Below are 26,262 nucleotides of genomic sequence, written 5' to 3' on the forward strand. Positions count from 1 at the left end.
TAATGTTGTCTGGTATTCTATTTTCTGTCGCTGCCGTTTCACGTTTGATGGAAATAACGATTATTCTGATATATCCTACAGCTGTATTTTTGTTGAGGCAGTCCGCAAATTTAATCGTTGTGAGTATAATTAGACAATTTAAATTTTCTACTAATTAAAAAAGTTTCTGTATCCCACCTATTTTTGTTTTTATTTTTAATCGTTTTATTTTATATAATTTTAATTTAAAATTATTTTAAATTTCTATTTTTAAAATATTTCTGTTTTCTATTATTAAATATCTTATTAAGCAACATACATAATCAAGACCACACAGGGCCAAATAGCCCCGTGGTCAGTTAATTTTGAACACCTGGTCTTGCACAGCTTTTAACAATCCTGTCGGCAAGAATGACATCCTCGGCGTTTCAGAAACTGTGCGCACTAGTTAAATGTGATCAGTATCCGATTGATCAATCGGAAGGGATTCCTCAGCGAGAAAGAATCACTCTATCGCCGGAGATGGCTCAGCTTCTCGATTCGGAAACTCCTTTCGTGCCATACAAAAAAAGTGTTCTTGAAGAAATACCAGAAGACATTTTATCTTCAAAAGACAAATTTTCTATCACATCATCGACTAACTATGATATTGATCCTGTGATCGAACCTTTGCAGAATCAATCACAGGATAATAATTTAATAGAAGAATCAACTGCATGCAAAGATATATAATTGATTGCCAATAAAAAATGAACTATTTAAAATAAGGATATTTTTATAAAAGAATTATACGAAAACAATTTTTCATCTAAATATGAAATACATATATATTTTTTTCTTATGAAATAAATTGCATGGAAATCTAGAAGAATGAAATTTTCCTGGGTTTCATAAAAAAAGTGCAAAATTACTTTAATAGATATACTTACTGCTTATAAATGAATGTGTAAAAACAAACGCAGCGAGATACTCAGTTTATTGCTACGTTAGTACGATTGATCGAAATTGCATCAAATTAGTTGACAAAATTTTATATCCGCTGCAATTCATATATTAAAAGAATTTTGTATATCAAAATGTAATGCCTTATATGTTATATAGTCTTTTATTTATATTAAATTTTTAAAAAATTAGTTTTTTTCATAAATTATTGAAGAAGAAATGGATGTGAGTCGACGTTCTCAGATAAATTTATTGTAAAATTGGACTATTATAAATATTTTTAATAATACAGCTGGAGACTATGTTGATGGATTTGAACGAAAAAATTCCTTGTTTGCGACACATTCTTCGTCCGGAATATGTTCCGTATTTCATCACAGTTGCAACAGTGTTGATAGGATGGCTGCTTGTTTCTTGGATATTTCATGTATGTATCTAAAATTTATTCACAACTAATTTATAATTAATCATAATTAATGTTTATATAGTTAATTTGGATGTTACTCGCTCCTTTAACAATAAGCGCCATTGCCATAGCGCTAATATGTCCAGCAAGGAAATTGTGTTTCCAACAACTGGGAGCAAATTTAGAAGAAATAATGAACGATTTTGTCCATAAATTTCAGACATCTCGATAATGCTATATGTATATATATATATATATATATATAAAAATTTGTAATAATATAAACTTTTCAAACTATAAGAGAATACTCATTTATATCTACATTATGGATCGAATAATTTGTTCAGTTGATACTGCAAATCTTAATAAATAAAGCAAATATCTTCTTTAAATATTTAGCCACAGTAATTATGACATTTTGATGTCAAAATGCATCATTTGGGTATTCATTTCTGGGTATAAAACAAATATATATATATATATATATATATATATAAGATTTATTATATTGTATACACATTTTTAAATTGTAAAATTAATGATTTTTCTATATGTGCTGAAGTTTTAATTGTCATATGTATATTTGTAGGTAGAATCGTCAATTAACAACATGAATTTGTTCATAAAAACTAATGAAAACGTTTCGAAAAATTTCAACCTCGAATTCGACAACTCTAAAATTGATAAGCATACGATCAGAAAACAAATCACGTGTGTAAATATGTCTCATATTGAAAGAGGACTACATCAGACGAAAAATATATAACAGAAAGGAAAATCACAGAAATGGGAGTACATAGCTCTAAACGGTGAGTGCTTGAATTTATAAATTGCATTTATGAAACGAAATAATATTTCATTATATTTATTAAAAGAGAACATTTTCTTAACAATTTACAATATGTATATGTATAAAAAAATTAAAAAAATTATTAGACAATTAAAAAAAATTAATAACGATATATGTAAATAATAATATGGTTATACGTGTTTACATTAAATCAAGTTACAAATTATTTCGGCATATGTATGATGATTTAAAAATTCGAAAGCTTGTCCTATTCTTCTTTTCATTTCATATTTTCGACTTCGGTTTTTGTAAGTGTTTGCTGAATGCTTTCCACTGGTAATCCCTTTGCGGTTTCTCTCTGTTCGCCATTCTTCAATTGAATGGAGCTAGCCTCTCGCTTTTGATTGTTAGAGATTTCGTTTAGATTTGAAAGGGCTTCTTGTGGGCTTGTATTAATCCCCTCAGAATCTTGTGAATTCCTATAAAATGGTCCCCCTGTGTTTACGGTGACCAACGGTACACTACTATAGGGAGTGTTTTCCTTGGAGTAGTAATTTGTCTCAGGATAATAGGTAGGGCTAATATATACTGGACGATACGATTGATACGAATCAGGTTCATATTTATAAGAATACGATTGATACGAATCAGGTTCATATTTAGAAGGATAGTTGGGAGAACTATATATGGCAGGTTGCACTTGCACTTGTACAGGATACAAAGGTTGCTTTTTTTTATGATGCCTTGCTTCCTGCAAAAAAAATAATTTGATATTCATTATTGGTGTATAAATCGTATTTTATAATATAGTTAGTATATTCTAATTTTTTCATAGTTGGAATGTATCTAATATATATATATAATCAAGCAAATAATTAAGGCATCCCAACAAATGGTATAAATAATACAAATGGAAAATTATATATATATATATATATATAGTTTTCCATTTGTATTATTTATACCATTTGTAGTTGGGATGCCTTAATTAATTGCTTAATTAATATTTCGCTTTATACACATCAAAAGATTCCAAACGCAACACAATATTTTAAACATTACGCTAGATTATGATAGAAATATAAATTATAGGGAAATATATAAATTGGGAATAGGAGGGACAACAATCGAGAAGGTTTTATATATGAGAATAATTCTTTTTATTTTATAAACAAATAATACATAAAGACGTTTCGTTGAAGATACACGTTCGATACAACGTTATAGACGTTGAATCAAAATATACAATTTAATCTTTAAGTCGCTTGGTCCAATTTCCTTAACGAGGTCATCGAGGATATAAAGAGTTAAATCTGTGCGTGAAATCAAATATTATGTTTCAGATTTCTCAATCAAACTGCCGGATCTTTTTTAAAGAATCTCTTTATTATAGAAATTCTCCATGAAAGGAATAGAATTGCGTAAATAGGAATCTTTTGATGCTTCAAGGTTTCCTCGCTTTGCTAAGAATTGCACAGTTGGAATCGCACGATATCGCTCATTTATCATCCCAAGATTAATGTGGATGTCGGGTTAGAATCCAATATCGGATCCAAGTTTAACTCGTCTACTCACCGCTTCTCTGGTCTGTGTAAAAATGGGCGATGCGCTATCACTTTCTATGTTGGGATTGTATTGCATGGACATAATCGGGGAGGCTCTAAAAGATGCGCCGCTGCTAGGATATAACTTTACTTGATGCTTGTAGGGCCTGGTTCTCGTAGGATACTGATGTTCGGTTCGACAACTGCACTCATATTCTTGCTGAGGTGCTTCTACATACTGTGCAATGATAGAACATATATTATAAAAAGATAATATTTTATGTAGTATTGATACTTTGTGAGATATAATAATCATTAAAGAAAAGTTTGCAAATTTAAATAATTAAAACTACAAGAGAGCTCTTAAATTCAAAAATTTAATAATTCTTTAAATTGACAAATCTTTTATAACAACGTTTGATACCTCGACTAATCTTGCCGGCTCTTCTTGACGAACAGCCACAGGATAATATTCCACAGGAGTCGGTGCAATTATCAATTCGGATTTGCAGGAAGGAGTTACTATAGGTGCAACTTCCACTCTCTGTTTCAAAATCGGCAAGTTTTAAATTGCGAAGAATATTCATTATCAATAATTAATTACTTCTCTGTTAATTTAAAGCAAACTTTAATAAAATAGCATAATAATTAATTTAATTCAGTTAGAGAGACGATTAGTAATTTTAATTTAAATAATTCAATTTTTTCCAAGTTTTTAATCCAGATATTCAAAATTAAATTTTTATTAAATATTGAGTTTCCAGAAGTAATTATCTTTAAATTTATATCATCTACTGGCTTTTAATTTTTATATTATATTCATATTATATATAATTATGTATATATATATATATATATATCTGAACTTATTCTCTTCTTACCTGTGGCACCGGCTTTTCTTTCACTTCCACTTTCGGTTCCAATACTGGCTTAGATTGCGGTTGCGGTTCCGGTTTGGGTTGAACGATGTGGACTGTGTGAATCTGTTCTTGCGGTGGTTGAGGCTTTTGGGGTGCATGTTCACAGGGTGGAGAGACGGGAGCCGGAATGATGTTAATGATTGGCGTTGGAGCAGGAGCTGTTGCAACAGGCTGTATTACAGTCTGATGCGATTTTTGAGGCGCTGGTTCTACAACGGAGGGCTGTTGCGATTGAACCTGGATGAACTGTGGAACTGGCTCAGGAACTTGATAATAGTTCGGCTGAACAACTATTTGAGAAGGCTGTGGTTGCGATGGCACCGGCTGGACCAAGACATTTGAAAGTGGAAACTGTGGTGCTGGTGCGGTTTGCACGACAGCATATGATGGCTTGATATTTGGAACCGGATATTGTTTTATCTCCTGGTTCCTACAAGGAACTACCTCTTCTTTTCCCGAGCGGAGTTCCACGCAGAAAGTCGTCGACTTCTTTGCCCTATCCTTGTCCGCACCGGTATCTTCTGGATTGAGGGTTTCTTCGGCGAGCTTGGTCTCCGTCTCGCTGATCGACTTCTTCTCGATTATCTTAGATGAGGGTGCGGCCTGGCAGGCGACTAACGCCAGCAGGAATAACGCGCAGCAAGTCTTCGAATGCATCATTTGCTGGTCGAAATCGCAGTTGAAACCGAACTGATGAAGCACGACGAGCGCGTCGCTTTTTTAAGGGAATCCGCGACTAGCTGCGAAATCGGAGTTGACGAAATCATTCACGTTGCTTGCGAAATTATGCGAGCAATTCGATGCATCGGCAAATTTCAATGCATGATTAATCAATATACATCTCCTCATCATTATTGCGTGATCGTAGAATCGCGCGTGACCATATCATTTTATATAGGTAAAATGAAATTACTTTACCTAAAATTTTACTATTTTGTGTAGAGTTACATGAATTCTCGTGTCTTTTGTCATTATGCATATGCGATAGCTAAATAGAATAACAAAGAATATAAATATAATTTAAGAGATCTTTAAAATAAAATAAATTTAATCTTTTTGTCATTACATATTTAATTTTACATTTAAATAAGTAGAACAGAATTAACAACAGAATTAAACAATATTTTATGTTGTTCCTTAATAAACATCTTATTTTCACATAATCATTTTTATTCCAATTCTTATATCCAATTCTTTTATTATATAGTTTCTAGCATTTATTAGGAAGAGTATTTAAGGCAGAATTTATGCAATCTCATATAATATATAACATAATATAATAAAACAAAAAAATTGAAGGGACAGTAGTAGGAAGAAAGTCTTGTACTTATTTAGATGTGTAATAAACATTTTTTAAATTTGTATTAATTGCATAATTATACATACATATATACAATATATTTTCTGAATTTTTCTTTGCAAATTAATTTGTTTTTATGAGAAAATACGCATATTACAACAACGCTTGACAATTTGCTGCATATTATTAAACACTTGCAAAACTGCATTACTTAATTGCATTTTTATACATGTTGCAACAGGATTACACATACATACACATCTCCACTTTTATTTTTTTACGCATTTCTTTTTGCTTATACGTTAAATTCCGCTAGCTTGACGAATCCAATAGGCACGATGAGAAACGTATTCGTTTTTTATATGCAAAAAATTTATATAGGTCAGCATACAATTCGTTCATTCATACGAATGTTCGACAACATTTTTTTATGCGTTTACTTTTTATTATATATTTGTTAAAAATAAGAACAGAAATAATTCGAAAAAATAAACGAAATTATATATATAAGATACAAATTGCAAAATTTGTTCGAAGATAGATTTTTAACTTAACAAAATGTATTTTTTAAATAAAATAATAGAATAAAATCAAAATGTTTAAATCTAATTGTCTAAAAAATATCTTCCAATTATATTAATTTTTTTACATGTATTTTTTACAACTTGAATTTAAAATGGTAATAATTTATAAGATGAAATAGGAAATAGTACAAGGCAAAATAAGACCGCATAAAAATAATATTCTTTGAATTTTTTATTTATTATTATTATGTGATAATAAAGTTATATAGAAGCTCTTTTTATATATATATATATTACGGAAAATCTATCTAAAATTTCTTTTTTGAACAGAACATAATTCTCAATTAACTATCGATTAGGAACTTTATATTGTATTATTTATTGCATTAAACATATAGAATTATTATTAATTAAATATTAAATAATAAAACTAATAATTAAATATATTTATTTAAAAAAAAACAAGTTCTTTTAAATTAAAAAATTTGTCTTAAACTAAAGAAAAAATAAAATTTTATCTTATCTTATAATATAAAATTTTATTTTATCTTATAATATAAAATTTTATTTATCAATATATACATTTCTGAAGCAATTATTTTAAATAGTTTGAAACTTAAAACTATGGATTTCTTCAGACGCATTTTTATTAAGAAAAGGTTATAGAATTTAAAAAGACTTAAGATAAAAAATGATTCACTAAGATACATCATGTATAATGTTAATAATTTTTTGTTATTGCTTAGGTATGGAAAATTCTGTAAGGGATTCTATTGATGTCGGTTCGGTTGGTTCTAGTGGAAGATCTTCAACATCATCTAATAGATCAGGATCAAGTCTCGTCAAAAACTGAGTGTTAATCAAATCTTGGATATCCGCGTCCTGAGTAATATCTTCGTCCACAAAGAACCTGTCATCCATTTCTTCCATAGGATTTGCACGTAATATATTACTTTTAGCTTCGGGTATTTTCTGTATTTCCGAGGAATCGATAGGATACTTCGCATCATTTAAATTTTGAGGAAAGATGTGAGCATTATAGGCATTAATTATGGGTGCGCGATTATTACTAGTTTGTGTTTGACTTTCAAGGATCATATCATCATATTTCTCATTCTGAAAGTACTTATCATTATTTTCTTCAGGATATATTTCTAATTGATTCATCTTTTGTGAGTTTTTGCGCGTGAAATCCAAGTTATCGAAAAGTTCTTCATCTGGTATTGTCGCCCAAGTATTTGTATTCTGTTGAAGAGCATAAGGATTATATCTATTTTGTTTAGTCTCGATGGTATCCTGTACAGTCTCGTCTTCAAAATATTCCTGATTCATGTTTTCCTGCTCCGCGAATTCTTTATGCTTGCCTTTTTCGTTTTCAAAATGTTTGATATTCTTTCTCATCGTTGGAAACACTTGCAGCCAATTTTTTCCAGTTTCCTGCAATCGATTATTTTTTGCTGATTCCTGGGAGTCCTTGTATGAAGCGTAATTCCAATCATCGAAGGTCTCTCTATTATCCATCAATTGCTGAGTATCTAAATTCTTAGGAAGCATATAAGACTTCTCGATTTGTTTATTATCTTCAGTAATAATTTTTTGTTCTTTCGAAGGATACATTTCTAAAAAAATATTTTCAGCTTGTTTTAACTGTTCCAGATTTGAAGACTGTGATGAATCTTTTATGTCGTCCCAATTATCGAAGAACTCATCATTTTTTATCGGCTTCCAAATATTTACATCTTCAAAGGGATGATCGTAAGAATCACTTTTAATTTCCGGCAGACTGAAATCTGCGGAATTAAATTCTTTTCGAGGATATGTAAGACTGTATTGTTGATTAACAAGATTCGGAGATTTCTCGATCGTATTTCTACTTTGATCGAAGATACGAGAAACCGGACCTCGACGAGATTGGAAAATATTTTCGATCTTCGGAATGAATTTCTGTGGCAGAAAGACATTTGAAGAAGAAGAGGCGTCTCTTGAATTCAGAGGCTCTGCGTCTCTATCGGCACGATCAACGACAAGCATTTTGCTCGTAGGATCCTCTTTGTCTTTTATATTATTCTGAAAGTTGTCATCTTCTAACGAGGAGCTGAAATATTTATTACGAGGATTTCTAAAAATATTTTCTGATCGGAAATTTTTCGACGGAGAAACGCGAACAAAAGGATTTCTATCCGCAGATTTATCCCGAGAAAACATTTCCCGTCTGTCTAATAATTTTGGAAACTTATTAAGAAAGTTTTTGAAGAATAAATTTCCGTTCGCGGATTCTTGTGGAGAGCTCTTGTAGTTTCCAAAGAATGCTGAACTTTTATTCGGTAGAATATCATCACGGCGTGTTATGTCCTGGGGAATTCCTTCTTGTATTGAAGTAGAGTGAATAGAATTTTGGAGCGAATTGACGGGAAAATCTCGTAGCACTCTTGGCTGCAAATTTGATTCTTGACCTGGATGCCTGGAACATTTTTGCAAATTTTTTACTCTTTAAATTCAGAAAACAAACTTCTAAAATTTTAAAAATTTGAACTTTCAATCTTTTAAATTCTTATATTTTTTAAATATCTGAATTTTAAAATTTTGTACTTTGTAAATCCTTCGAATCTGACATAACATATCTCTAATACACCTTGAAAATTTAAGTTTTAAAATTCTTAAAAAAATTAAATTCTTATAATAATACTAAAGTAAGGCTTCCTATATTGATAAATAAGATAAATTCTTATATTTAAATTATCCTTACCATGGTAGCTGAACAGTTAAGGCTTCTGGACAATCTTGACTGCACGAAGGACAGGAAGCTCGTCTAGGAACTCTTCGCGACGATCCGCAAATTAGGATCGCGCTCACGGATAAATAAAATAACAAATAGCAATGAAAAATTTGTCTCGACATACTTAAAAGATTCAAGCAGTGAATTTGTTACAGCTCTTTATAAACTTGTATACGAAGGACACGTGGTGCTGAGAACAAAAATGTTTTCTTCATTGCGACAAATCATTTACCCGCTTTTTACATACATCCGTCAACTTTGAAAAGAACTGCTTATTTGTTTAATATTTCATTATTTACTTCCGTTTTCTTTTAATTTTCAGACAGGATACAGGTGATGACATAATATCACAAAAGTCTCTGGATGCAGTGAAAGAACTTATACATTTTTTGAAAGAACGTAAGAACATGTAGTTTATGTATTACACAAAATTTGTATTTTCATATATGTAACTTAAAATTTTTTCAATTCTGATTAGATGCTAGAGTGGAAGGATTATTTCGTAGGGCAGGACGTCGTGAGCTTCGACAGTATATTCTTAATTCCCTAAAAAAAGGTCATAAGCCGCACTTTGAAGATCCAAACAATGTAGCTCTGGAATGCGCAGCAGCTTTACAGATTTTTCTCAGTCATTTAAAAAAGCCTATTATGCCGCAACATGTGCAAGAATTGATTCTCGGTAAATAAATGACGAATAAAAATAAAAATTAAGAATATATTTAAATTATATGAAAGAATAATAATGATGAATATTTTTTTATAATCGCAACTTATTTGTCGTTTAAAATCGCAACGCGAAAACGCAATACTTATCGACAAACATATTTATAAATTTATCGTCAGCGAAATTCCAGTTCTGGAATTACGCTGACCACATGTTTCGAATTACGATATCATGATGTCAAACTTAAGACATCAAGATTAAATTGTTGACGTCAGAAACAAGAATTTGCAATTAATTTTTTCTTTCGTCTAATTTTTCATAGATTCTTATCAATTTTTTAATTTTCAATATTAGATATTTCAATAACTTTTGATATATTTCTATGTGATACGTAAATAAACTTTAAATATTTCATGTTTGATTAGCTGACAATCCAGGTATAGAAGCACAAGTTATTGCGCAGGATGCTTTAGGACTTATTAGACAGGATGTCGGTGGTCGTCATGGCGAGCTTTTGATTGACGTCTTAGATCTTTTAAGACACTTGACTTTAGCAGGACCTCCATCTGAGTGTTCAGAACTGCGCGGATCTCCCTTGCCCATTGCTCTTTTGCCAGTGTTTTTTAATCTATTGGTGATAATATATTTATTTTAATTCAATATTACAGACGTTCTATTAAATTAAATTTAATCAATAATTAGGAATTAAAATGTTTTATTCTTTTATATATTAATTTTTTCTGCTTTTACTTTATATAAAAAAGTTATGCATTTAAATACAACTTTGCAGAACAAAAAACATTTAAAACATTTTTCTTTTGAAATCATTTCATGCCAATTTTATTTTACAGCCTGGCGATTTGATACGATGGAAGCAAGTAGCAGCTAGATTTAATGAATTAATTACGGAAGCCGCCACGCAATTTCGTCGGAATGAACAGCGTGATATTCATACGGAAACTATGCTAAATTCTGCGACAAATTATGCCAATGTAAGAAATTCTTACTGGAGAAGAGCAGTTAAAAACCAGTTAGAAATTTTTCGTCTTGTATCAACTTTTCTACGACTCGCACTACGTGGTTGTCTTAGTTTTAAAATAATTTTTGATGAGAGAACTAAAGAAAAAAAGAACACCTCCAGTATCATTTATCATGTATTTTTAGATAACGTCGGTTTCGCTAGAAGAGTCAGAAGAATTAACGAGATTGCAAGAACTTTCTTTATTATATCCTCTCGTTCGACTCACAGATCATTGTAATGCTTGTAAGATATTTATATTTGTGAAAAATTTTGTAAAATAGTAATTTTGATATGTTAATCTTATGAATGGCTTTGTAGAAGATTTAATTCAATTCATTTCTTATTAAATGAATTTCGTAGTATAAACGAATAGCATCTGTTGATGATTCAATGTAAAATTTTGCTAACAGGTCATATTGGCGAGATGGCACGTGTCCTCATTACACCGTTACAACATCCGGTCGTCAGCAGATTACACTCGATAATAGTTAATCCTAATTAAGTAAAAATCGAGTAAATATGCAAATTATTTCGGGTTATAAATCATTATGTCCATATTGTTGCAATTTTGTTTATGTTAATTATTAAGTGACTCAATTGTATCTCAATTAAAATATTACGTTTGTCGGTAAAATGTTATATGCTGGCCAATGAAGAATAAACACATACTTATTCATTATAAAATTAACGCAAACATAACTATATCTGTAATAGTGAAGATATATTCACATTTGAAGAAATATGAACTATGTATTTGCAACACATATATTTTTGAGTGCTTCTATACATCAAACTGCAAATAAAAATTTGATACACTTAATAAACGCTTATTATAACTTACAAAATACAATTTTGCATGATAAAATTAATTTATTACTAATATACAAATAAAATGCAAGTGACAATAAAAGTAATTTGAATGTAGTGGAACCTAAATGTGTAAATATCATGATCTAAATTATAGTTATCCAAAAGTATTTTAAAATTTGACTTTACGCCATTTTCGGAATGGCTTAGACCAGCTCCTTTATAGGTATTGCTGAACTTAAACTGTGCAATATAATTGGAGTGTGACATTTCGAAGTGCGTTCGTCGTACACGATATATCGAAACAGAAATAAAAATAACTTTATAAGTCTATGTATAGAACTATGCATATGTATATGGGACGTCCCAAGAAATGCTGTAATCAGTTACCGATAGACATATTCCTTCAATAAATTTTTAGTGATTTCCCCTTATTTGAATTAAAATCATTAATAATAATTATATTTTAATCATTTATAAAAGATTTATTTTTCTTTTATAAAAATACTGATATTCTATTTATGGAGAAACCAGATTAGTATAATAAAAAATTTATTATTAGTTATATATATAATGTTATTATATCTAGTTTATATATCTACATCTAGTTTACTTTAAAGTTTTGAGCAATTAAACTGTTGATTAAGTTGTTAATATAGAATAATTCATTGAAAGAATATGTCCTTGTTTTACAAATTCGTGCATTCTCCGGGGCAATCTGTATATACATAGACGTGAGAAATAGAGAATATCACTTGAATGTTAACTAAATCGACGAAGAGCTGCCGCAGCACCCGAGATCAACTTGTCGTACTAGTCTTGTGGCTACGACCAAGAAAACCACGATCGATTCTGTTGCGTGGGCGACTTCGGCGTCGGCGATGTTGGCGCAGGCGAAGTTGGTGTACCAGGTGGCTTTTCGTTTAGCTCATTTCTCAATCTGACTTTCTCGTTTGTCTCGGTCTGCATCTTCTGCTCGTACTGCCGCACGTCTTCTAAATTCATGTCGTACCACTCGTCAATCCAAGCAAAGGCTTGTCTGTGACCCAGCAGCAGGATATCCCTTATACACTAAAATTTTGAAAAATTAAATAGTAAATATCATTTTTTGATGTTGCATACACAATTCATATGCAAATTGAATCAAACATAGAGTTTGTTCCTTATTGCTGTACTGGTGAATTAGCGTTATAAGTTCAAGTGAGAAATATATTTTGTTTCACTCTAATTTACCGCACCAGTGTATACTAGTTCACCAGTGCAGCAATAAAGAACAAACCCATTAATGCAATCGACATTCAACATTTTTTAGACAATCTCGATCTTATTGATATTTGATGCTATTATAAAATAATATTAAAGTGTAAGGCAAGTAAAAAGCTAACTGGATAAGCTTACTCTATGTATAAAATCTTCTACTCGTGTCTGCATGCCCCAGACTTCGAACGACGCGTGAACTAATTTGTACGAACACATTATGGGTTGTGTTGTATCTCTCCAACCTTCAACCAGAGGACCACGTCCTGTTCGTTTTGATTGAAAAAACTTTGGATCCTGTTGCAAGTATTAAAATAAGTGTCTCATTTAGGATAACATGTTAAAAATTAAATGCATAATTTAAAATGAATTTGATATTGTGTAAGCTTACTTCTTCTTCTTTATAATGTTTTGCAGAGATCTCATCATATGCAATGTCAACGAAATCAACTTCCCGATGAATCAATTCAATGGGTGACAATTCTAAGCACTATAATTTAGTAATAGAATTATTATTTACTAGTAACATTAATATATTATATAAGAGTATATACTATATAAGTACATTATAATACAAAAAGTATGTGTGACAGAGATGCAATAAGTTACTTACATTCTCTGTGGAACCATTGTTGTTTTCATATCGAGTATTTATTGCTATGTGAAACTTTGGTATAAAGGAACACTGAAAAAGAAGAATTTGAAAATAAAATTTAGGGAATTTTATGACAATTCTTATACTGAATATTACTCACAGTGTATTCTGCAGTCATCAAGAACAAATATGAAAGAAAAAGAACAATATATATATTAATAAGTACAAATTTTTTAAAATTGAGAACATAAAATTTAAATATCATTATTTATGTATTAATTTTTATTTTTAAATAAATTATTTAATATATAAAATTAATGATGTTTCTTATAGGAAAATCATCTACTATGAAACTTAATAAAAAGATCAATTGATACAGTAGGCTATATATACATATATAAATAAAACAGAATACCTGTTATAGTAAACGGGTAATAATTCCATGCTTTCTCCGTCACATAAAATATTCGAGGTAGAATAGATTGTATCCAGTAAGGGAGTTTACTAAAAGGAAAATAAAGCATTATAATACTTGTCATAAGAAAGTAAAGATAAAATCATTATATAATGTTTAAGCTGTCTATATGTATTTCATAAAAACATTTACCTGGAAAGATGAATCCTTTTTTCAGTGTACTGACCCTTTCCATGGACAGGATCTTCGCAGGCAGAATTTTCTACTACTTCTACTCCTTCATCGTTATCAGACTGTTCATGACTATGTCTAGCAATCATATATAACTGACCAATGCGATACTGAAATGAAATTGATTGATTAGTATGAACAGCAATTTTTAAAAAGATTAAGAAAAGAATAAATAAGCGCGTCAATATATAATAATAATAATAATTTTTAGGTAAGTAGAAAATCTTATTATCCGCATACATAATTAAATGACACAATAACATAAATAAAAACTACCTCTTCCGTGGTGAGCGGCATGCAAATGCGATACTCCTTCGTGAGAACCATTCTCTTAATTATTTAAATACTTAACAATTAATCACAGCAATATTAACTGACTTTAGATTAGCGAATATCCTCGCTGAAGAATCCTCCTGTAAAAGAAAGAGAAAAGGCAAGCTTTCGAATTTTTAGCGTCTAATCAGCGTTCGATCGTAAACAATCCGAGGTAACGGAGTGAAGTTCGCTGCCTCCCGAACAGATGATCGATGAGCGGACGGGCAACTTGAGGGTGCGAAAATCACCGCTCGGCGATTGGCGGCAGCGCGAGACGTCAGTCTGGCCAGATCGGCGACAATTTCACGTGTTACGTGTACAAAAATCGTGCGGACAACAAATTCGTAATACGATGTGCAGATAACATTGTCGCGCTGGTGCAACATGCGATGGTGAAGCGGGAAGAAGAGGCTAAGAAGCGGCGAGAGTGCGGGTCTCTGCGAGGTCTCAAGGAAGGAAAGCGGGCGGAAGATCGCCGATAATCAATGCCAATGGCCTACGAAGCATTATGGCACGAGTACATGCAGATGCCTGTGGTAACGCGGGCTTACACCACAGCCTGTGTCATCACGACCCTTGCCGTGGTACATATATTTTTTCTTCTTTTTTTTCATCCCGTTTTCTCCTCCCTCCTTTTCGTCGCGTCTGACAGGTCCACGTATATCGCTTACGTTGTCATCTACGAACTGTCATCGGTTCTTTTGGGCGCATAGATCTCGGAGTATCGCAAGGATATTTTCACGATTCGTAGAAGCCTCGGATTTCTAGATTTCTAAATTCTTTAAGACACTTCTTATCCCATTATTTCTTTCATTTCTCTTCGCAGTTTTAGATGATTTATAAATCTGCGATATCTTTTTGTGGGATCATTAAATCTTATACGTTTGATAACTTTATATCAGTGCAATCTCTTTGCTGTCTTTATATTTAATAATTGTACAAACGAGATGATATCTAATAAAAATTCTATAAAAATAAATACAATTTTTATAATCACAAATTTTAGTTAAATCAATAATAAACTTTGTTGTACAATACGCATTGATATATATTTGTGAATTAAATATATTTGATTGTAATTGCTTAAATATTTCAGCAATTGGACTTGGTGTCTCCATTTCAACTGTATTTCAATCCTATTCTAATTGTGGAACAGTACCAGGTATGAAAAAACAGATATGCAAATAACTATGATTAAGCATTTGACTTCATTACATAGGACAGTCCAAAAGTCATTATAGATAAAAACTTGCATATGTGGATTTATATTTTTCTCTTTATTTTATTATATTATTTATTACAAAAGAGAAAACTTATATAATATTGTTAAAATGTAACATAATTGGCTTTAAAAATTGAGTTTAGAATTATATTAACCAATATTTATTCTAAAAATTTATTAAAATAAGGTCATTTTGAATTATTACAGATATGGCGATTAATAACAACATTCTTGTTTTTTGGAAATATTGGGTTCAATCTACTGTTCAATATGATATTCACATATCGATATTGCCGCATGTTGGAAGAAGGATCCTTTCGCAGAAGAACAGCTGATTTTGTAATGATGTTTATTTTCGGCGGAATATGCATGATTGTATCCTTTCAAACATATATAATTTATTATAATAAGTAACATTGTTACTCAGAGATTAAGATTGTATCATTGAAAATATTTTTGTCCTTTTTTACTATTGTTATTCCTTAACAATCTTAACAGACTTTTGCATTCTTTGTCAATTTGCTGTTTCTGGGACATGCATTCACAATAATGTTAGTGTATGTATGGTCGCGACGAAATCCTTTTGTCAGGATGAACTTCTTCGGACTTTTAAATTTTCAAGTAGGCCTAAAGCACATGATTTAGATATCATTATTTATTGTTTATGATGTTACAATTTTTGATATTACAAGATATTACTACTATTGATATTATTTTCAAATTTTACAGGCTCCATATCTACCATGGGTATTGTTAGGTTTTTCTGTATTGCTTGGTAATACAATATGGGTCGATCTTGTTGGAATGGCGGTAGGACATACTTATTATTTCGCGGAGGATGTATTCCCGCGGTTAAGAGGCGGTTTCCGGATTTTGAAAACTCCACAAATACTGTAAGTGCTATAATTGTTATGCAAAATTAAAAATATTAATTAATAAAATTATTAATCGAGAAATTTTTTATATTAAAAAGTGTTATAAAATTGAGTAATATTATATAACAAATGAGAGACTATTAGTGAGAGATAATACATAATTTTTTTCTTCTCTACAGTAAGACTTTGTTTGACGCACATCCTGAAGATCCGGATTACATGCCACCGCCAGAAGATAGGCCAGGTGGCTTCAACTGGGGACAGGAAGCCAATGTGCAGTGATCAAAACATTCAATAGTTCTCTTTCTAATACTGTTTCTTATGTCGAATTACCCAAGAATGTTGCGGAAACGCGCGTCCCCCATCGTTGTTCCTTCATTTTTAGATTTATCAATAACTTGGTGTTTGGATTTGCGTATGCAAGGACGTATAATGAGATGACGCACATAAAGGTTAATACATACATGATGTATATAGGAAAAATGTGAAGAATAATATACAAGATTGACATTTTTTGAGGAATCGTCGAATAAAAGTTGATTATTTTATCTATAATCAAATTATCGAGGGAAAGTTGAAAACTTCTCGAGGAATTTGTAAACGAGAAAAAACCCGCTAATTCTTATACATCCTATGTATGTATGAGAACTGGAGAGATGTATGTAAGACGTTTATTATCAATGAACTGTTATTGTTTTCGTTCAATTTTGTGCATGCATATTCGCGTGCATGTTCTGCATTATTCGTTTTTGCATACAAAAAATCTGATTTCTATCGATATTAACTCTTTGGAAGCCAAGCGTTGCGCTTCTAGCATTATTACACACAAAAAATATAATGGATTAAATTGATTTAAAGTGTACAAGCGAAATTATATTTTTCTCTTTTCATCTAGAAGATTATTCTCTAATTAATTTGAAATGTGTGAATCCAACTGTAAAAATGAGTAATTTTAATTGTTATTATGTAGATATATATATATATAATGTGTACAGACTGTTTATATATATATGATTCTAATGTATGGTAGTTTATTTCATTCTATATATTGTAATAGCAACAAGTATTAAAATTTTCGTAGATTTATATCTTAATTCTACAGAAATCAATAGAAATAGTGTTCTACATGCACGCAAGTGCAACTGAATTGGCATTCCGAGGGTTAAATTTATCTATCGCGAATATGAACTTCCGATTTTGTGCACGGAAGTTGTAATTTTTCACTCGCGAATTAATTAGATTTACTGTATCGAGAGCGTCACTTTTGTAAGAGCGATATTTGCGATTGGTGGTAACTTTGTGATACATTTATCGTGCTCATAGTTCTTGCAAGTATCAATAGAAGAGAGAAAGAAAATGCCATTGTGCAAAGGAGACTATTTTAAATTGTATTAAAGCATTTATTTATATTTATTAATATAGTGAAGTGTAATCTAGGCAACATCTACAAAGTACAAATCGTTAAATATAAATTAAAGAAATAATATATACACACTTCCCACAATTTTGTTCATATATGTATATTATGTATGTACTATGTGAATACAATGGAGACTTGCATTGATTATAGTTAATAACTAATCGCTTTTTTGTGGGAACAATGGAAAAGTAATGTTTTTTTTCTTTTCTTATTATAGTCTATTTATTGTCTAACGTTAATAAATGTTATGATAAATTTAACATTTCATTTTTCTCTCGAATTTTTTAATGAAAAAAAAGAAAGAAAAATAATCACATATTGAATCTTTAATAAGATTGAATTCTTAAAATCTAATACAGCTTCATAAATTCAATTTTTTTATTTGGAAAATAAACATTACTTTACCATGTATAATTAACTAACTTTGATATAACTTTTTCTGTGATCTTCATAAATATTATACGAATTTATTCTGCAGTGTACTGGTTTAGGCAAAAAAAAAGAGAAGCCAAACTTGTAAGGAATAATCGTTTTAATCACGATTTTTAAGATTCTCGGGTGTTTTAAGTCCTTTTAATATTTTATTCTTTTGAATTCTATACTTAAATGGAGACTTGCATTGATTGAAATCATTATAAGATTCTAATTTCTTTTAGATTTGCCTATATTTATCTTTTCTTATATTTTGGGCATCCAGGATCCCAGGATACTTTGCACGATCTTTTGTTTCTTAACTTTCCATATCTTTATATTTACAAGTTGATAAATATTTTATATCTTATATTTTTAATTTTAATATAAATGGGAAAAGAGGGAAGGGTAGAATTTTTGACTTGTTAATCTTGGGATTCCTGGTTTCTTATTAGAACATTAACATTGTCATTCCGACAATCGATGTAATTAATGACAATTACATCTTTAATCATCATTTCCTGTTAGGATGCGTTTGTATTAACTTTTTCAGTATCTCATTATACAAAGTTCAAAATGGTTTTGTTTTATCAATCTTAATTTGTCTAATTATTAAACTATTTTTTGGATAGTAAAGATTTATAATCAAAGTAACTAATAAATTTATTGTAAATGAATATGACTGAGGGCTGAAATAGTGAATCGACAAGCGCATCTACTATCGCCAAAGAATACGTTAATAATTATCAGAGTTGTAAAGAAATGAATAATAATGAATAGAGAATAAGAAATGATTTTATAAAACCATTTATTTCGATTTAAATAATAAATGATTAGGATTATATATATATATACACATACATATATATATGTATATGTATATATAGGATTAATATAATGATGTATAACTAAATACATATACGCAATGATATGGACTATAATACAATGATCATTGGGGCTCTATTGTACACTTGCTTATTGTTTTATCATATCGCCACTGTTGCTAAAAGCACCGTAATGTCGTCCGGTTTACCACCTAAAAATTTTCAAATTTATTTTTGCATGCTCTTTTTTGCCAAGCATTCTTAATTTAAACTTGGATCTATAATTGCATCAATAAGTTCACATTAGCGGATCAAGTTTTAATATAATCAATAAAATAAAAAACCTATTGCAATTAAGATTCAATTATAAAAAAAAGTATAAAAGTTTCAGCATATTAGCTTATAGCTTTGCAGGATATTTTTATAAAGCAATTTCTCTGTTTATACTAAGCTACTTGAAACGGGATATAAATGAAATATAAACTAATTTAGTTTTCTCTTTACATACCTATTGCATCAATCCCATTCTCTCGAGCACTTTGAGCAAACGGAGACATAAAAGCGTCGTCAAAAGCCAAACGACGCGCCATCCACGCTATCGTGTTAGCGACGCACTGTATCTTTGTTGGATCCCTTTCGCCTTCGATTTTCTGCATCTCGGTGACTAGCAACTGGTCAGGCACATTGTCGAATACCCCGTCGGTTGCTAAAAGGATTACATCGCCGTCTTCGACACCAAAACTTGAAGTATCGGCAGAGTCTGGACTAAAAAACAGAAAAAGGAAGATTATTATTTATAAATATTATTACATATATTGTATATATTAATATATATTAAATATAGATAAAATATAATATACCTGTCACGAAGTACCATATCAGAGTGTCCAGGAGGCGGAAGCGACAATTGGAAGGGAGTGTTGAAATAATGTTGTTGCTCCGAAGAGCGATGCACCACTTCTCCCCTTCGTACGACTACAAAGCCACTATCTCCTATATTAGCTGCATAAATGCTGCTTGTCTCTTTATTGAGAACTATTACACAGGCGGTGCTGCTACCTGTACATACAAAAGATATTGTTCATCAGAAATCAATCTTTAGGCAACATTTTTAATTGTATATTGTAAATCAATTAAACATTTTTTTTTAAATTTACTTGCTCCCTTACCTAAAATTGGTTGTTTATTTTCAAGTAACTCGTAATAACTACGTGCTAACAAGCCGGCGGGTTCTGTAGGTGTAAATCTGCCCATAGAGACTAGCCTCTCGCAAGTCCTCATCAGGAAATTAGAAAATTCTCCTGGATCAATGCCATAATGGCGCCAACCTCCAACACCATCAGCTACACCTAAAAAATTATAATTTTGAAATAATTAGAATCCAATTCTACTCTTATAATAAAATATAATTGTAGAGAGGAGAGAAATATAGTTGTCTATAGATAATTATATAAATGAAAAAGAACACGTAATTTCAGATCGATTCAAGTTTATCTTGTAAAATATATTTTACATTGATTTCTTTTGAATTGCATTTTTTTCTTATTCTCTCTCTTTCACTTTTTGAAACTGTCACTTTTTTCTCTTTTTCTAAAAGTTGAATATCACTTATTTAATTTTTTTCAAGTTCAGCAAGTATAACATAATGCAGTTAAAAAAAACAATTTGTTTTACTTTTCTAATAAATATATTTAGAATCTAGACAATCTATGAAAAAATTTAGTAATTTAAAAACTTCACATTGTCATCAATAACGATTCATTGTTACTTCAAAGTATATTTTCTATTCAGATGCATTATGTTTAATTTTCAGCAACCAAAATGAAACAATATAATCAAAAGCTAGAGAAAAATTACACAAAAGTACAGTAACTAGTTAAAGAGGAGACTTCGTAGATTCTTTCAGCAGCGTAACATCCTATTACATATCTATATTTTGCGCTTGAGATAGATACACAGAATTCCAAGGAGGGCAAACTTTCCTACGCGTTGAAGAAGGTGTTTCTCCTCACCTATGACTTCAGCTGTCCTGAACTTGGCGGTGAACCAGGCGTCGTCGCCGAACTGGCCCCTGCGTATTCGGCTCCGCGCGAAGTCCTTCGGAAAGCCGCAGACGGCAGAAATAAAGGAGGCCTCGCGGCGCCTGCTGCTGCTCGCGACGACCGCGTTCGATTGCTGCTCGGTGCTGCACGAGGTGTTATAGCTTGCGATGCCGTTCCAGAGCGCGCGCGACAGCAGCCGTCCGGTCCAGTAAATGGATTGCATCGCGCGAAATGATATTAACCAGGATGTCGGTGCTTACCACCAGCACGCGACCAGAGAGTCTGACATCGCGACATGCATTTCTTTTTTCTCGTCTCGTCTCGATTTGTCTCGCTTTTCTTAATTACTCTCCAACAGTGGACAGCTCTCACAGCCGTCTCGACGCCATCCTCTCGGTCTCTCTTTCTTTTTGCAGGCACCGCTCGGACTGGTGACCAAGGAGTATCGTACTATGAAAGGCTGCTCGTAAATTCACGATCCTCGCGCTTATCCTTTGTACACCACACTGAATCCGCCGAATTAGACGGGGTAGACGGAAGGGTTGGCGTTGACGATCGACTTGGTGCGCGGTCACGTGGCGCGCTGGCGTCGAGACCGATTAGACTTTGCCTTTAGGCCCGCTTTACGCAACTGAAATTCGCGAGAGAGAAATTATAAAGGCTCATCCAAACGAACTAAATCAATTGATGCTGAGAATCTGAGAAATGATAAATAATGGATGCATTTGACATATCAATTTTTCTTACGTAGATTTTTGCATACCTTATATATGTCAGATTTGTTTGAAAAATCTTTTGAAATTTTGTACAATATTATAATTTTTAATACAATGTTATGTTAATTTATTAATCGAAAAAAATGTTATCAAACTTTCTAAAATTCTGTTGGAATAATTTCAGAAATTTAATATTTCATTAATCTTTACTATCAATTCTTCAATGGAAGCTTTCCATGAAACACATAAATCATAGAAACAGTGTCAAATATTATATTATATTATATATATCTTATATAACATAAATGGTAGCTGTATGGACAAACTTTAGACTATATTTGTATTTCTCTAATAAAAAAACATATATATATGTATTAATATTTATTATATTAGATTATATTTTATATTATATTTTTAATTGTCAAATAGAGAATTTTTGTGGGACTTTAAAAAAATTTTTATTTGATAGCCAATTACGTAGCAGTCGATATATCATATATCGATACAGCATATATCGATCGACCGGTCAAGTTTTCCTCCTTCGGTTTCCCATCTAGAGATTTCGCATGATCCGTGACGTTTAATGGCGGAATGAATTAACATATGTATGTGTGCATGTGCACGTGTGTGCCCGGTCGCATTATTTTTCGACTTTTCCACAATTTCGAATGATGTGACGAGTTTCCCACAGCTGGGTGATTCCTTTTCAAGCTTGAGATCATTTTCCACGATACTTCGCAGATTCGAAAATGAGCACGATTCTGGAGAAGATCGCCTCCATCGAGGCCGAGGTAACCTTCCTTATTTCGCAAAACGTAACGAATCTCCTCGCAATCTGCGATTTATATCATTCGCGATGCTTCCCTCTTCCAGATGGCCCGTACCCAGAAGAACAAAGCTACTTCTGGACATTTGGGTCTCTTGAAGGCGAAACTAGCCAAGCTCAGACGCGAGCTGATCACTCCAAAGGGTGGTGGTGGAGGTGGTGAACAGGGTTTTGAGGTTGCCAAGACCGGTGATGCTCGTATTGGTTTTGTCGGTGTGTTTTTCTCGTAATTGCGTTGGTATTTTATAACAGCTGCGTTGTAATCTTATGTCAATCGAACGGAAAAATGTCTATATTCAATAATTTAATTACATCTTGGAGAACACAAAAATTTATAGATTACATGTGATAATATTTTACGTTTCATGTTGTATATGATTTTACATAAGGATAAATTTTTGTAGGCTTTCCATCTGTTGGAAAATCCACCCTGTTGAGTACACTCGCTGGTGTGTATTCTGAGGTAGCAGAGTACGAGTTTACGACACTTACGACTGTTCCTGGTTGCATAAAATACAAAGGAGCAAAGATACAAGTAATTCAAAATCTAACTTGAATTATTGCTAAGAAATATTTGGTTTTATGTTCTGTACAATGGTTTGTGAATATTTTTTGGTTTAATTATTCATTGTTTTTGTAATAAATATTTCTGATTTAAAATTGAGATTTAGAGTCGATTTGTATACAGAAATAAAATCAAGTTAAGATTGTAACAAAATGCATCTTGCAGCTGTTAGATCTTCCAGGTATTATAGAAGGTGCAAAAGACGGTAAAGGACGTGGACGACAAGTTATTGCTGTAGCGAGAACGTGCAGCTTAATTTTCATCGTTCTGGATGTGCTCAAACCACTTGGGCACAAACGGCTGATCGAGCATGAATTGGAAGGTTTCGGTTTGCGATTGAACAAACAACCACCAAACATAACTTTCAAGAAGAAGGACAAGGGTGGTATTAATTTACAAACCATGGTAAGAAAAATAATTTGTTGAGCGATTAATTAATTAATGTAAATGATTTATATGGCACAGAAAAATTAAAGTGCTGTTGTACTTGTTTCAGTGTCCACAAACTGAGCTTGATTATGATACAGTGAAGATGATTTTGTCGGAATACAAAATCAGTAACGCAGATATTACATTAAGATACGACGCCACCTCTGACGACCTGATCGACGTTATAGAAGGGAATCGTGTTTATGTTCCTTGCATTTATCTCTTAAATAAAATAGGTAAAACTTTGATAAGATCTATACCATTTATGTAATTAAAAAAAATATATGTATATATATTTATGAATGGAAATTTTTTGGCAGATCAAATAAGTATAGAAGAACTGGATGTTATTTATAAAATTCCACACTGTGTACCTATCTCAGCTCATCATAAATGGAACTTTGATGACCTGTTAGAGAAGATGTGGGATTATTTGCAACTTGTTAGGATGTAAGTTTATGATTTAAATATTATTTTATAACTTAATTTATGTAAAAGCCTTTATCATATTTAATAATTTTAATTTTTGTAACAGTTATACTAAGCCAAAAGGACAACTTCCAGACTATAATGCACCTGTAGTATTAAATACTGAAAAGCGAACCGTTGAAGACTTTTGTAATAAACTTCATAGATCGATCGCGAAAGAATTTAAATAGTAAGTCGTTTGTATTTTAAATTTTTAGAAAAAAAATTGTGTTACATATTTTTTCGCAGATACTAACTAATTCGTTTTGTTGCAGTGCATTGGTGTGGGGTTCGTCAGTGAAACACCAACCACAGAAAGTAGGGAAGGATCATCTTCTTTGTGATGAAGATGTTGTGCAAATTGTGAAAAAAGTGTGATTTGTTTTCTTATAAACATTATTTAGCAGTGGGTAAATAAAAATTTAATCAATGAGATTAATATCAGATTTGTAAAAAGATTACAGTTTAATAAATTATATATGATTGATATATTATATATATATATATATGTCATGTATAATATGTTTAAATCACTGTCATATTTGACAGACAGAAGATGTGCAAATGTAATTAATGAAAACTTGTCTAACTTTTGCAACATTAAAGATTTTATATATAAAATTATATATAAAATGATCTTAAAGTTGATATTTTATTTCATTTGTTACTTGACCTTTTTTTTAACTTTTTACTCTTCTATACATATACAATACATACACACACACATATATAATTATATATATACGCCGTTGGCCGCAAGGTCCTACTCGGCCGATAATACAAGCGGAGAAATTAATATCAACGTCATTAAATAGATAAATCCATCACTGGCATGTAAGGCAGGAAATACAGCGCGCGAATGATTCCGGCAAGCGGAATCATCACGTCCGCCGAAAGGCAGGAAAATCACAGCTCGGCCGAGCCGAGGAATTATCGCGCGATTAGTCAGATGGTTCGTTTTCGTATATTGAACGATAAAAATTCTTATAAGATTCATAACATCAAACTTTTCTTTTAATTTAGAAGATTCAAGAAGCTACGATAATTATTTTGTCAAATAGTGATCAATTCAAATTTTACAAAAGTAATTCGGTTAAAAATAAAATATAAATGCTAAAGTTAACTATGGAAATTTGAATATTTGGAATTAAGAATTGAACTGAAGAAACATTTTAAAAAGTCATTTTGTATCTTGTGTTTTTGTTTTAAATAGAATTCTTCTATAAATAGACACAAGAAAAATTAATGTATAAATATATTGAACCTCAATTCAATAATTTCTACGATACATATAAAATAGAAAATACTGCACTTTCAAGATAATTACGAAATTCTCTAATCGATAGTATTCTAAGCACGTATGTTCAAGTGTACACACCCAATATGTTGTTTGATGAGAAAACTTTTATATCCGTAAAATATATTCTCAGTAATGTTATCCAAATTTTTAATAAATGAAATTAACAAGTTTGAAATTATTCTATCAGCTGATCCAAACAATTTTTCCGATATGAGTGTTGAGTTCGTCTGGATTTCATCGAGATTCTTTGACAGTTCGAACTTTTGATGTTACATGGTTATTTAAGTGGAATGTTGCTTCATCCGAGAAGACTATATTCGTCAGAAAGACAGGATCTTCGTCAATTCTTTCCATCATTAACTCGCAAAATTCAAGTCGCCTATCAAAGTCATCCTCATTTAGTTCTTGTACTAAATGAACCTTAAAGGGTGGAATTTATTTGCTTTTAATATCTTAAGTACAGATCCCTGACTAATATCATGTTGCAGAGCTACTCTTCGACTTGAGTCATGTGGGTTTTCGATGACAGATAATAAAACATCTAGTGATGTCTCCGGACTTGTTACCGATATTGGCCTACCAGGTTTGGGACGATTTTTTGCACTTCCTGTTTGCTCGAAACGCCTAATGGTTCTATGAACTGTAGATCTTGATATGCCATTATCTGCATTTCGGAAA

At 31.4% G+C, this 26,262-nt stretch overlaps 7 protein-coding genes across 11 annotated transcripts; 3 read left to right on the forward strand and 4 right to left on the reverse strand.

Annotated features, from left to right (window-relative positions):
- The first annotated feature begins 720 nt into the window (after positions 1 to 720).
- LOC114930990 (uncharacterized) lies at positions 721 to 11,684 on the forward strand. Of its 5 annotated transcripts, XM_085485111.1 has the most exons (8): positions 721 to 1,348; positions 1,917 to 2,136; positions 9,504 to 9,580; positions 9,660 to 9,860; positions 10,271 to 10,479; positions 10,697 to 10,837; positions 11,010 to 11,109; positions 11,277 to 11,684. In XM_085485111.1, exons 2-8 carry the CDS (start codon positions 2,114 to 2,116, stop codon positions 11,366 to 11,368), a joined length of 843 nt encoding a protein of 280 aa, XP_085341237.1. In that variant the 5' UTR covers positions 721 to 1,348; positions 1,917 to 2,113; the 3' UTR covers positions 11,369 to 11,684. The 5 variants fall into 5 exon arrangements, with proteins under 5 accessions (XP_085341237.1, XP_085341238.1, XP_085341235.1 ...); XM_085485112.1 differs by lacking the exon at positions 11,010 to 11,109; XM_085485109.1 differs by adding an exon at positions 1,410 to 1,567 and having other exon boundaries at positions 10,697 to 11,343.
- LOC114930988 (uncharacterized) lies at positions 2,177 to 5,289 on the reverse strand. The gene is made up of 4 exons (XM_029302878.2): positions 4,543 to 5,289; positions 4,086 to 4,205; positions 3,693 to 3,899; positions 2,177 to 2,868 (listed from the first exon to the last, which is right to left on the reverse strand). The coding sequence occupies exons 1-4, from the start codon at positions 5,239 to 5,241 to the stop codon at positions 2,398 to 2,400; spliced, it is 1,497 nt and encodes a 498-aa protein (XP_029158711.1). The 5' UTR covers positions 5,242 to 5,289; the 3' UTR covers positions 2,177 to 2,397.
- Positions 6,625 to 9,322, reverse strand: LOC146722262 (uncharacterized). Its single transcript, XM_029302876.2, has 2 exons — positions 9,152 to 9,322; positions 6,625 to 8,866 (listed from the first exon to the last, which is right to left on the reverse strand). The coding sequence occupies exons 1-2, from the start codon at positions 9,301 to 9,303 to the stop codon at positions 7,141 to 7,143; spliced, it is 1,878 nt and encodes a 625-aa protein (XP_029158709.2). The 5' UTR covers positions 9,304 to 9,322; the 3' UTR covers positions 6,625 to 7,140.
- rdgBbeta (cytoplasmic phosphatidylinositol transfer protein 1) lies at positions 9,656 to 14,982 on the reverse strand. The gene is made up of 9 exons (XM_085485113.1): positions 14,448 to 14,982; positions 14,133 to 14,281; positions 13,941 to 14,029; positions 13,686 to 13,693; positions 13,544 to 13,615; positions 13,322 to 13,420; positions 13,072 to 13,227; positions 10,853 to 12,744; positions 9,656 to 10,473 (listed from the first exon to the last, which is right to left on the reverse strand). The coding sequence occupies exons 1-8, from the start codon at positions 14,496 to 14,498 to the stop codon at positions 12,499 to 12,501; spliced, it is 870 nt and encodes a 289-aa protein (XP_085341239.1). The 5' UTR covers positions 14,499 to 14,982; the 3' UTR covers positions 9,656 to 10,473; positions 10,853 to 12,498.
- On the forward strand, positions 14,754 to 19,725 carry Der-2 (Derlin 2). Its single transcript, XM_029302886.2, has 6 exons — positions 14,754 to 15,070; positions 15,583 to 15,648; positions 15,916 to 16,083; positions 16,207 to 16,329; positions 16,438 to 16,601; positions 16,763 to 19,725. The coding sequence occupies exons 1-6, from the start codon at positions 14,972 to 14,974 to the stop codon at positions 16,863 to 16,865; spliced, it is 723 nt and encodes a 240-aa protein (XP_029158719.1). The 5' UTR covers positions 14,754 to 14,971; the 3' UTR covers positions 16,866 to 19,725.
- Positions 17,815 to 22,227, reverse strand: LOC114930989 (protein phosphatase PTC7 homolog). The gene is made up of 6 exons (XM_029302880.2): positions 22,044 to 22,227; positions 21,251 to 21,911; positions 20,408 to 20,587; positions 20,099 to 20,297; positions 19,747 to 20,003; positions 17,815 to 19,450 (listed from the first exon to the last, which is right to left on the reverse strand). Exons 2-6 carry the CDS (start codon positions 21,501 to 21,503, stop codon positions 19,401 to 19,403), a joined length of 939 nt encoding a protein of 312 aa, XP_029158713.1. The 5' UTR covers positions 21,504 to 21,911; positions 22,044 to 22,227; the 3' UTR covers positions 17,815 to 19,400.
- Positions 22,228 to 22,573: 346 nt separating this feature from the next.
- On the forward strand, positions 22,574 to 24,927 carry 128up (GTP-binding protein 128up). The gene is made up of 8 exons (XM_029302849.2): positions 22,574 to 22,787; positions 22,870 to 23,035; positions 23,227 to 23,357; positions 23,553 to 23,792; positions 23,884 to 24,052; positions 24,137 to 24,266; positions 24,352 to 24,474; positions 24,560 to 24,927. The coding sequence occupies exons 1-8, from the start codon at positions 22,746 to 22,748 to the stop codon at positions 24,660 to 24,662; spliced, it is 1,104 nt and encodes a 367-aa protein (XP_029158682.2). The 5' UTR covers positions 22,574 to 22,745; the 3' UTR covers positions 24,663 to 24,927.
- The last annotated feature ends 1,335 nt before the right edge of the window (positions 24,928 to 26,262 follow it).

This window comes from Nylanderia fulva, unplaced genomic scaffold (assembly GCF_048542155.1).
Source record: "Nylanderia fulva isolate GAGA-0341 unplaced genomic scaffold, ASM4854215v1 Scaffold34, whole genome shotgun sequence".
Lineage (NCBI taxonomy): Eukaryota > Metazoa > Arthropoda > Insecta > Hymenoptera > Formicidae > Nylanderia > Nylanderia fulva.

What these genes read in the sequence shown, in the direction of transcription:
- LOC146722262 (XM_029302876.2), bottom strand. Translation starts at nt 9,303, where the DNA reads ATGTCGAGACAAATTTTTCATTGCTATTTGTTATTTTATTTATCCGTG. An exon ending in TTAACTGTTCAGCTACCATG is followed by an intron (nt 8,867 to 9,151) that starts GTAAGGATAATT and finishes AAAATGTTCCAG; the next exon opens with GCATCCAGGTCAAGAATCAA.
- LOC114930989 (XM_029302880.2), bottom strand. Translation starts at nt 21,503, where the DNA reads ATGCAATCCATTTACTGGACCGGACGGCTGCTGTCGCGCGCGCTCTGG. An exon ending in CAGGACAGCTGAAGTCATAG is followed by an intron (nt 20,588 to 21,250) that starts GTGAGGAGAAAC and finishes ATAATTTTTTAG; the next exon opens with GTGTAGCTGATGGTGTTGGA. An exon ending in AAATAAACAACCAATTTTAG is followed by an intron (nt 20,298 to 20,407) that starts GTAAGGGAGCAA and finishes TTGTATGTACAG; the next exon opens with GTAGCAGCACCGCCTGTGTA.
- 128up (XM_029302849.2), top strand. Translation starts at nt 22,746, where the DNA reads ATGAGCACGATTCTGGAGAAGATCGCCTCCATCGAGGCCGAG. An exon ending in GTATTAATTTACAAACCATG is followed by an intron (nt 23,793 to 23,883) that starts GTAAGAAAAATA and finishes TACTTGTTTCAG; the next exon opens with TGTCCACAAACTGAGCTTGA. An exon ending in TATTTGCAACTTGTTAGGAT is followed by an intron (nt 24,267 to 24,351) that starts GTAAGTTTATGA and finishes TTTTTGTAACAG; the next exon opens with TTATACTAAGCCAAAAGGAC.
- Der-2 (XM_029302886.2), top strand. Translation starts at nt 14,972, where the DNA reads ATGCCAATGGCCTACGAAGCATTATGGCACGAGTACATGCAGATGCCT. An exon ending in TCATCACGACCCTTGCCGTG is followed by an intron (nt 15,071 to 15,582) that starts GTACATATATTT and finishes TAAATATTTCAG; the next exon opens with CAATTGGACTTGGTGTCTCC. An exon ending in TAATTGTGGAACAGTACCAG is followed by an intron (nt 15,649 to 15,915) that starts GTATGAAAAAAC and finishes GAATTATTACAG; the next exon opens with ATATGGCGATTAATAACAAC.
- LOC114930990 (XM_085485109.1), top strand. Translation starts at nt 2,114, where the DNA reads ATGGGAGTACATAGCTCTAAACG. An exon ending in GGAGTACATAGCTCTAAACG is followed by an intron (nt 2,137 to 9,503) that starts GTGAGTGCTTGA and finishes TTTAATTTTCAG; the next exon opens with ACAGGATACAGGTGATGACA. An exon ending in TATACATTTTTTGAAAGAAC is followed by an intron (nt 9,581 to 9,659) that starts GTAAGAACATGT and finishes AATTCTGATTAG; the next exon opens with ATGCTAGAGTGGAAGGATTA.
- LOC114930988 (XM_029302878.2), bottom strand. Translation starts at nt 5,241, where the DNA reads ATGATGCATTCGAAGACTTGCTGCGCGTTATTCCTGCTGGCGTTAGTC. An exon ending in AAGAAAAGCCGGTGCCACAG is followed by an intron (nt 4,206 to 4,542) that starts GTAAGAAGAGAA and finishes ATTTTGAAACAG; the next exon opens with AGAGTGGAAGTTGCACCTAT. An exon ending in TTACACAGACCAGAGAAGCG is followed by an intron (nt 2,869 to 3,692) that starts GTGAGTAGACGA and finishes TTTTTTTTGCAG; the next exon opens with GAAGCAAGGCATCATAAAAA.
- rdgBbeta (XM_085485113.1), bottom strand. Translation starts at nt 14,498, where the DNA reads ATGGTTCTCACGAAGGAGTATCGCATTTGCATGCCGCTCACCACGGAA. An exon ending in AAAAGGATTCATCTTTCCAG is followed by an intron (nt 14,030 to 14,132) that starts GTAAATGTTTTT and finishes TTTTCCTTTTAG; the next exon opens with TAAACTCCCTTACTGGATAC. An exon ending in AACATTATAAAGAAGAAGAA is followed by an intron (nt 13,228 to 13,321) that starts GTAAGCTTACAC and finishes TACTTGCAACAG; the next exon opens with GATCCAAAGTTTTTTCAATC.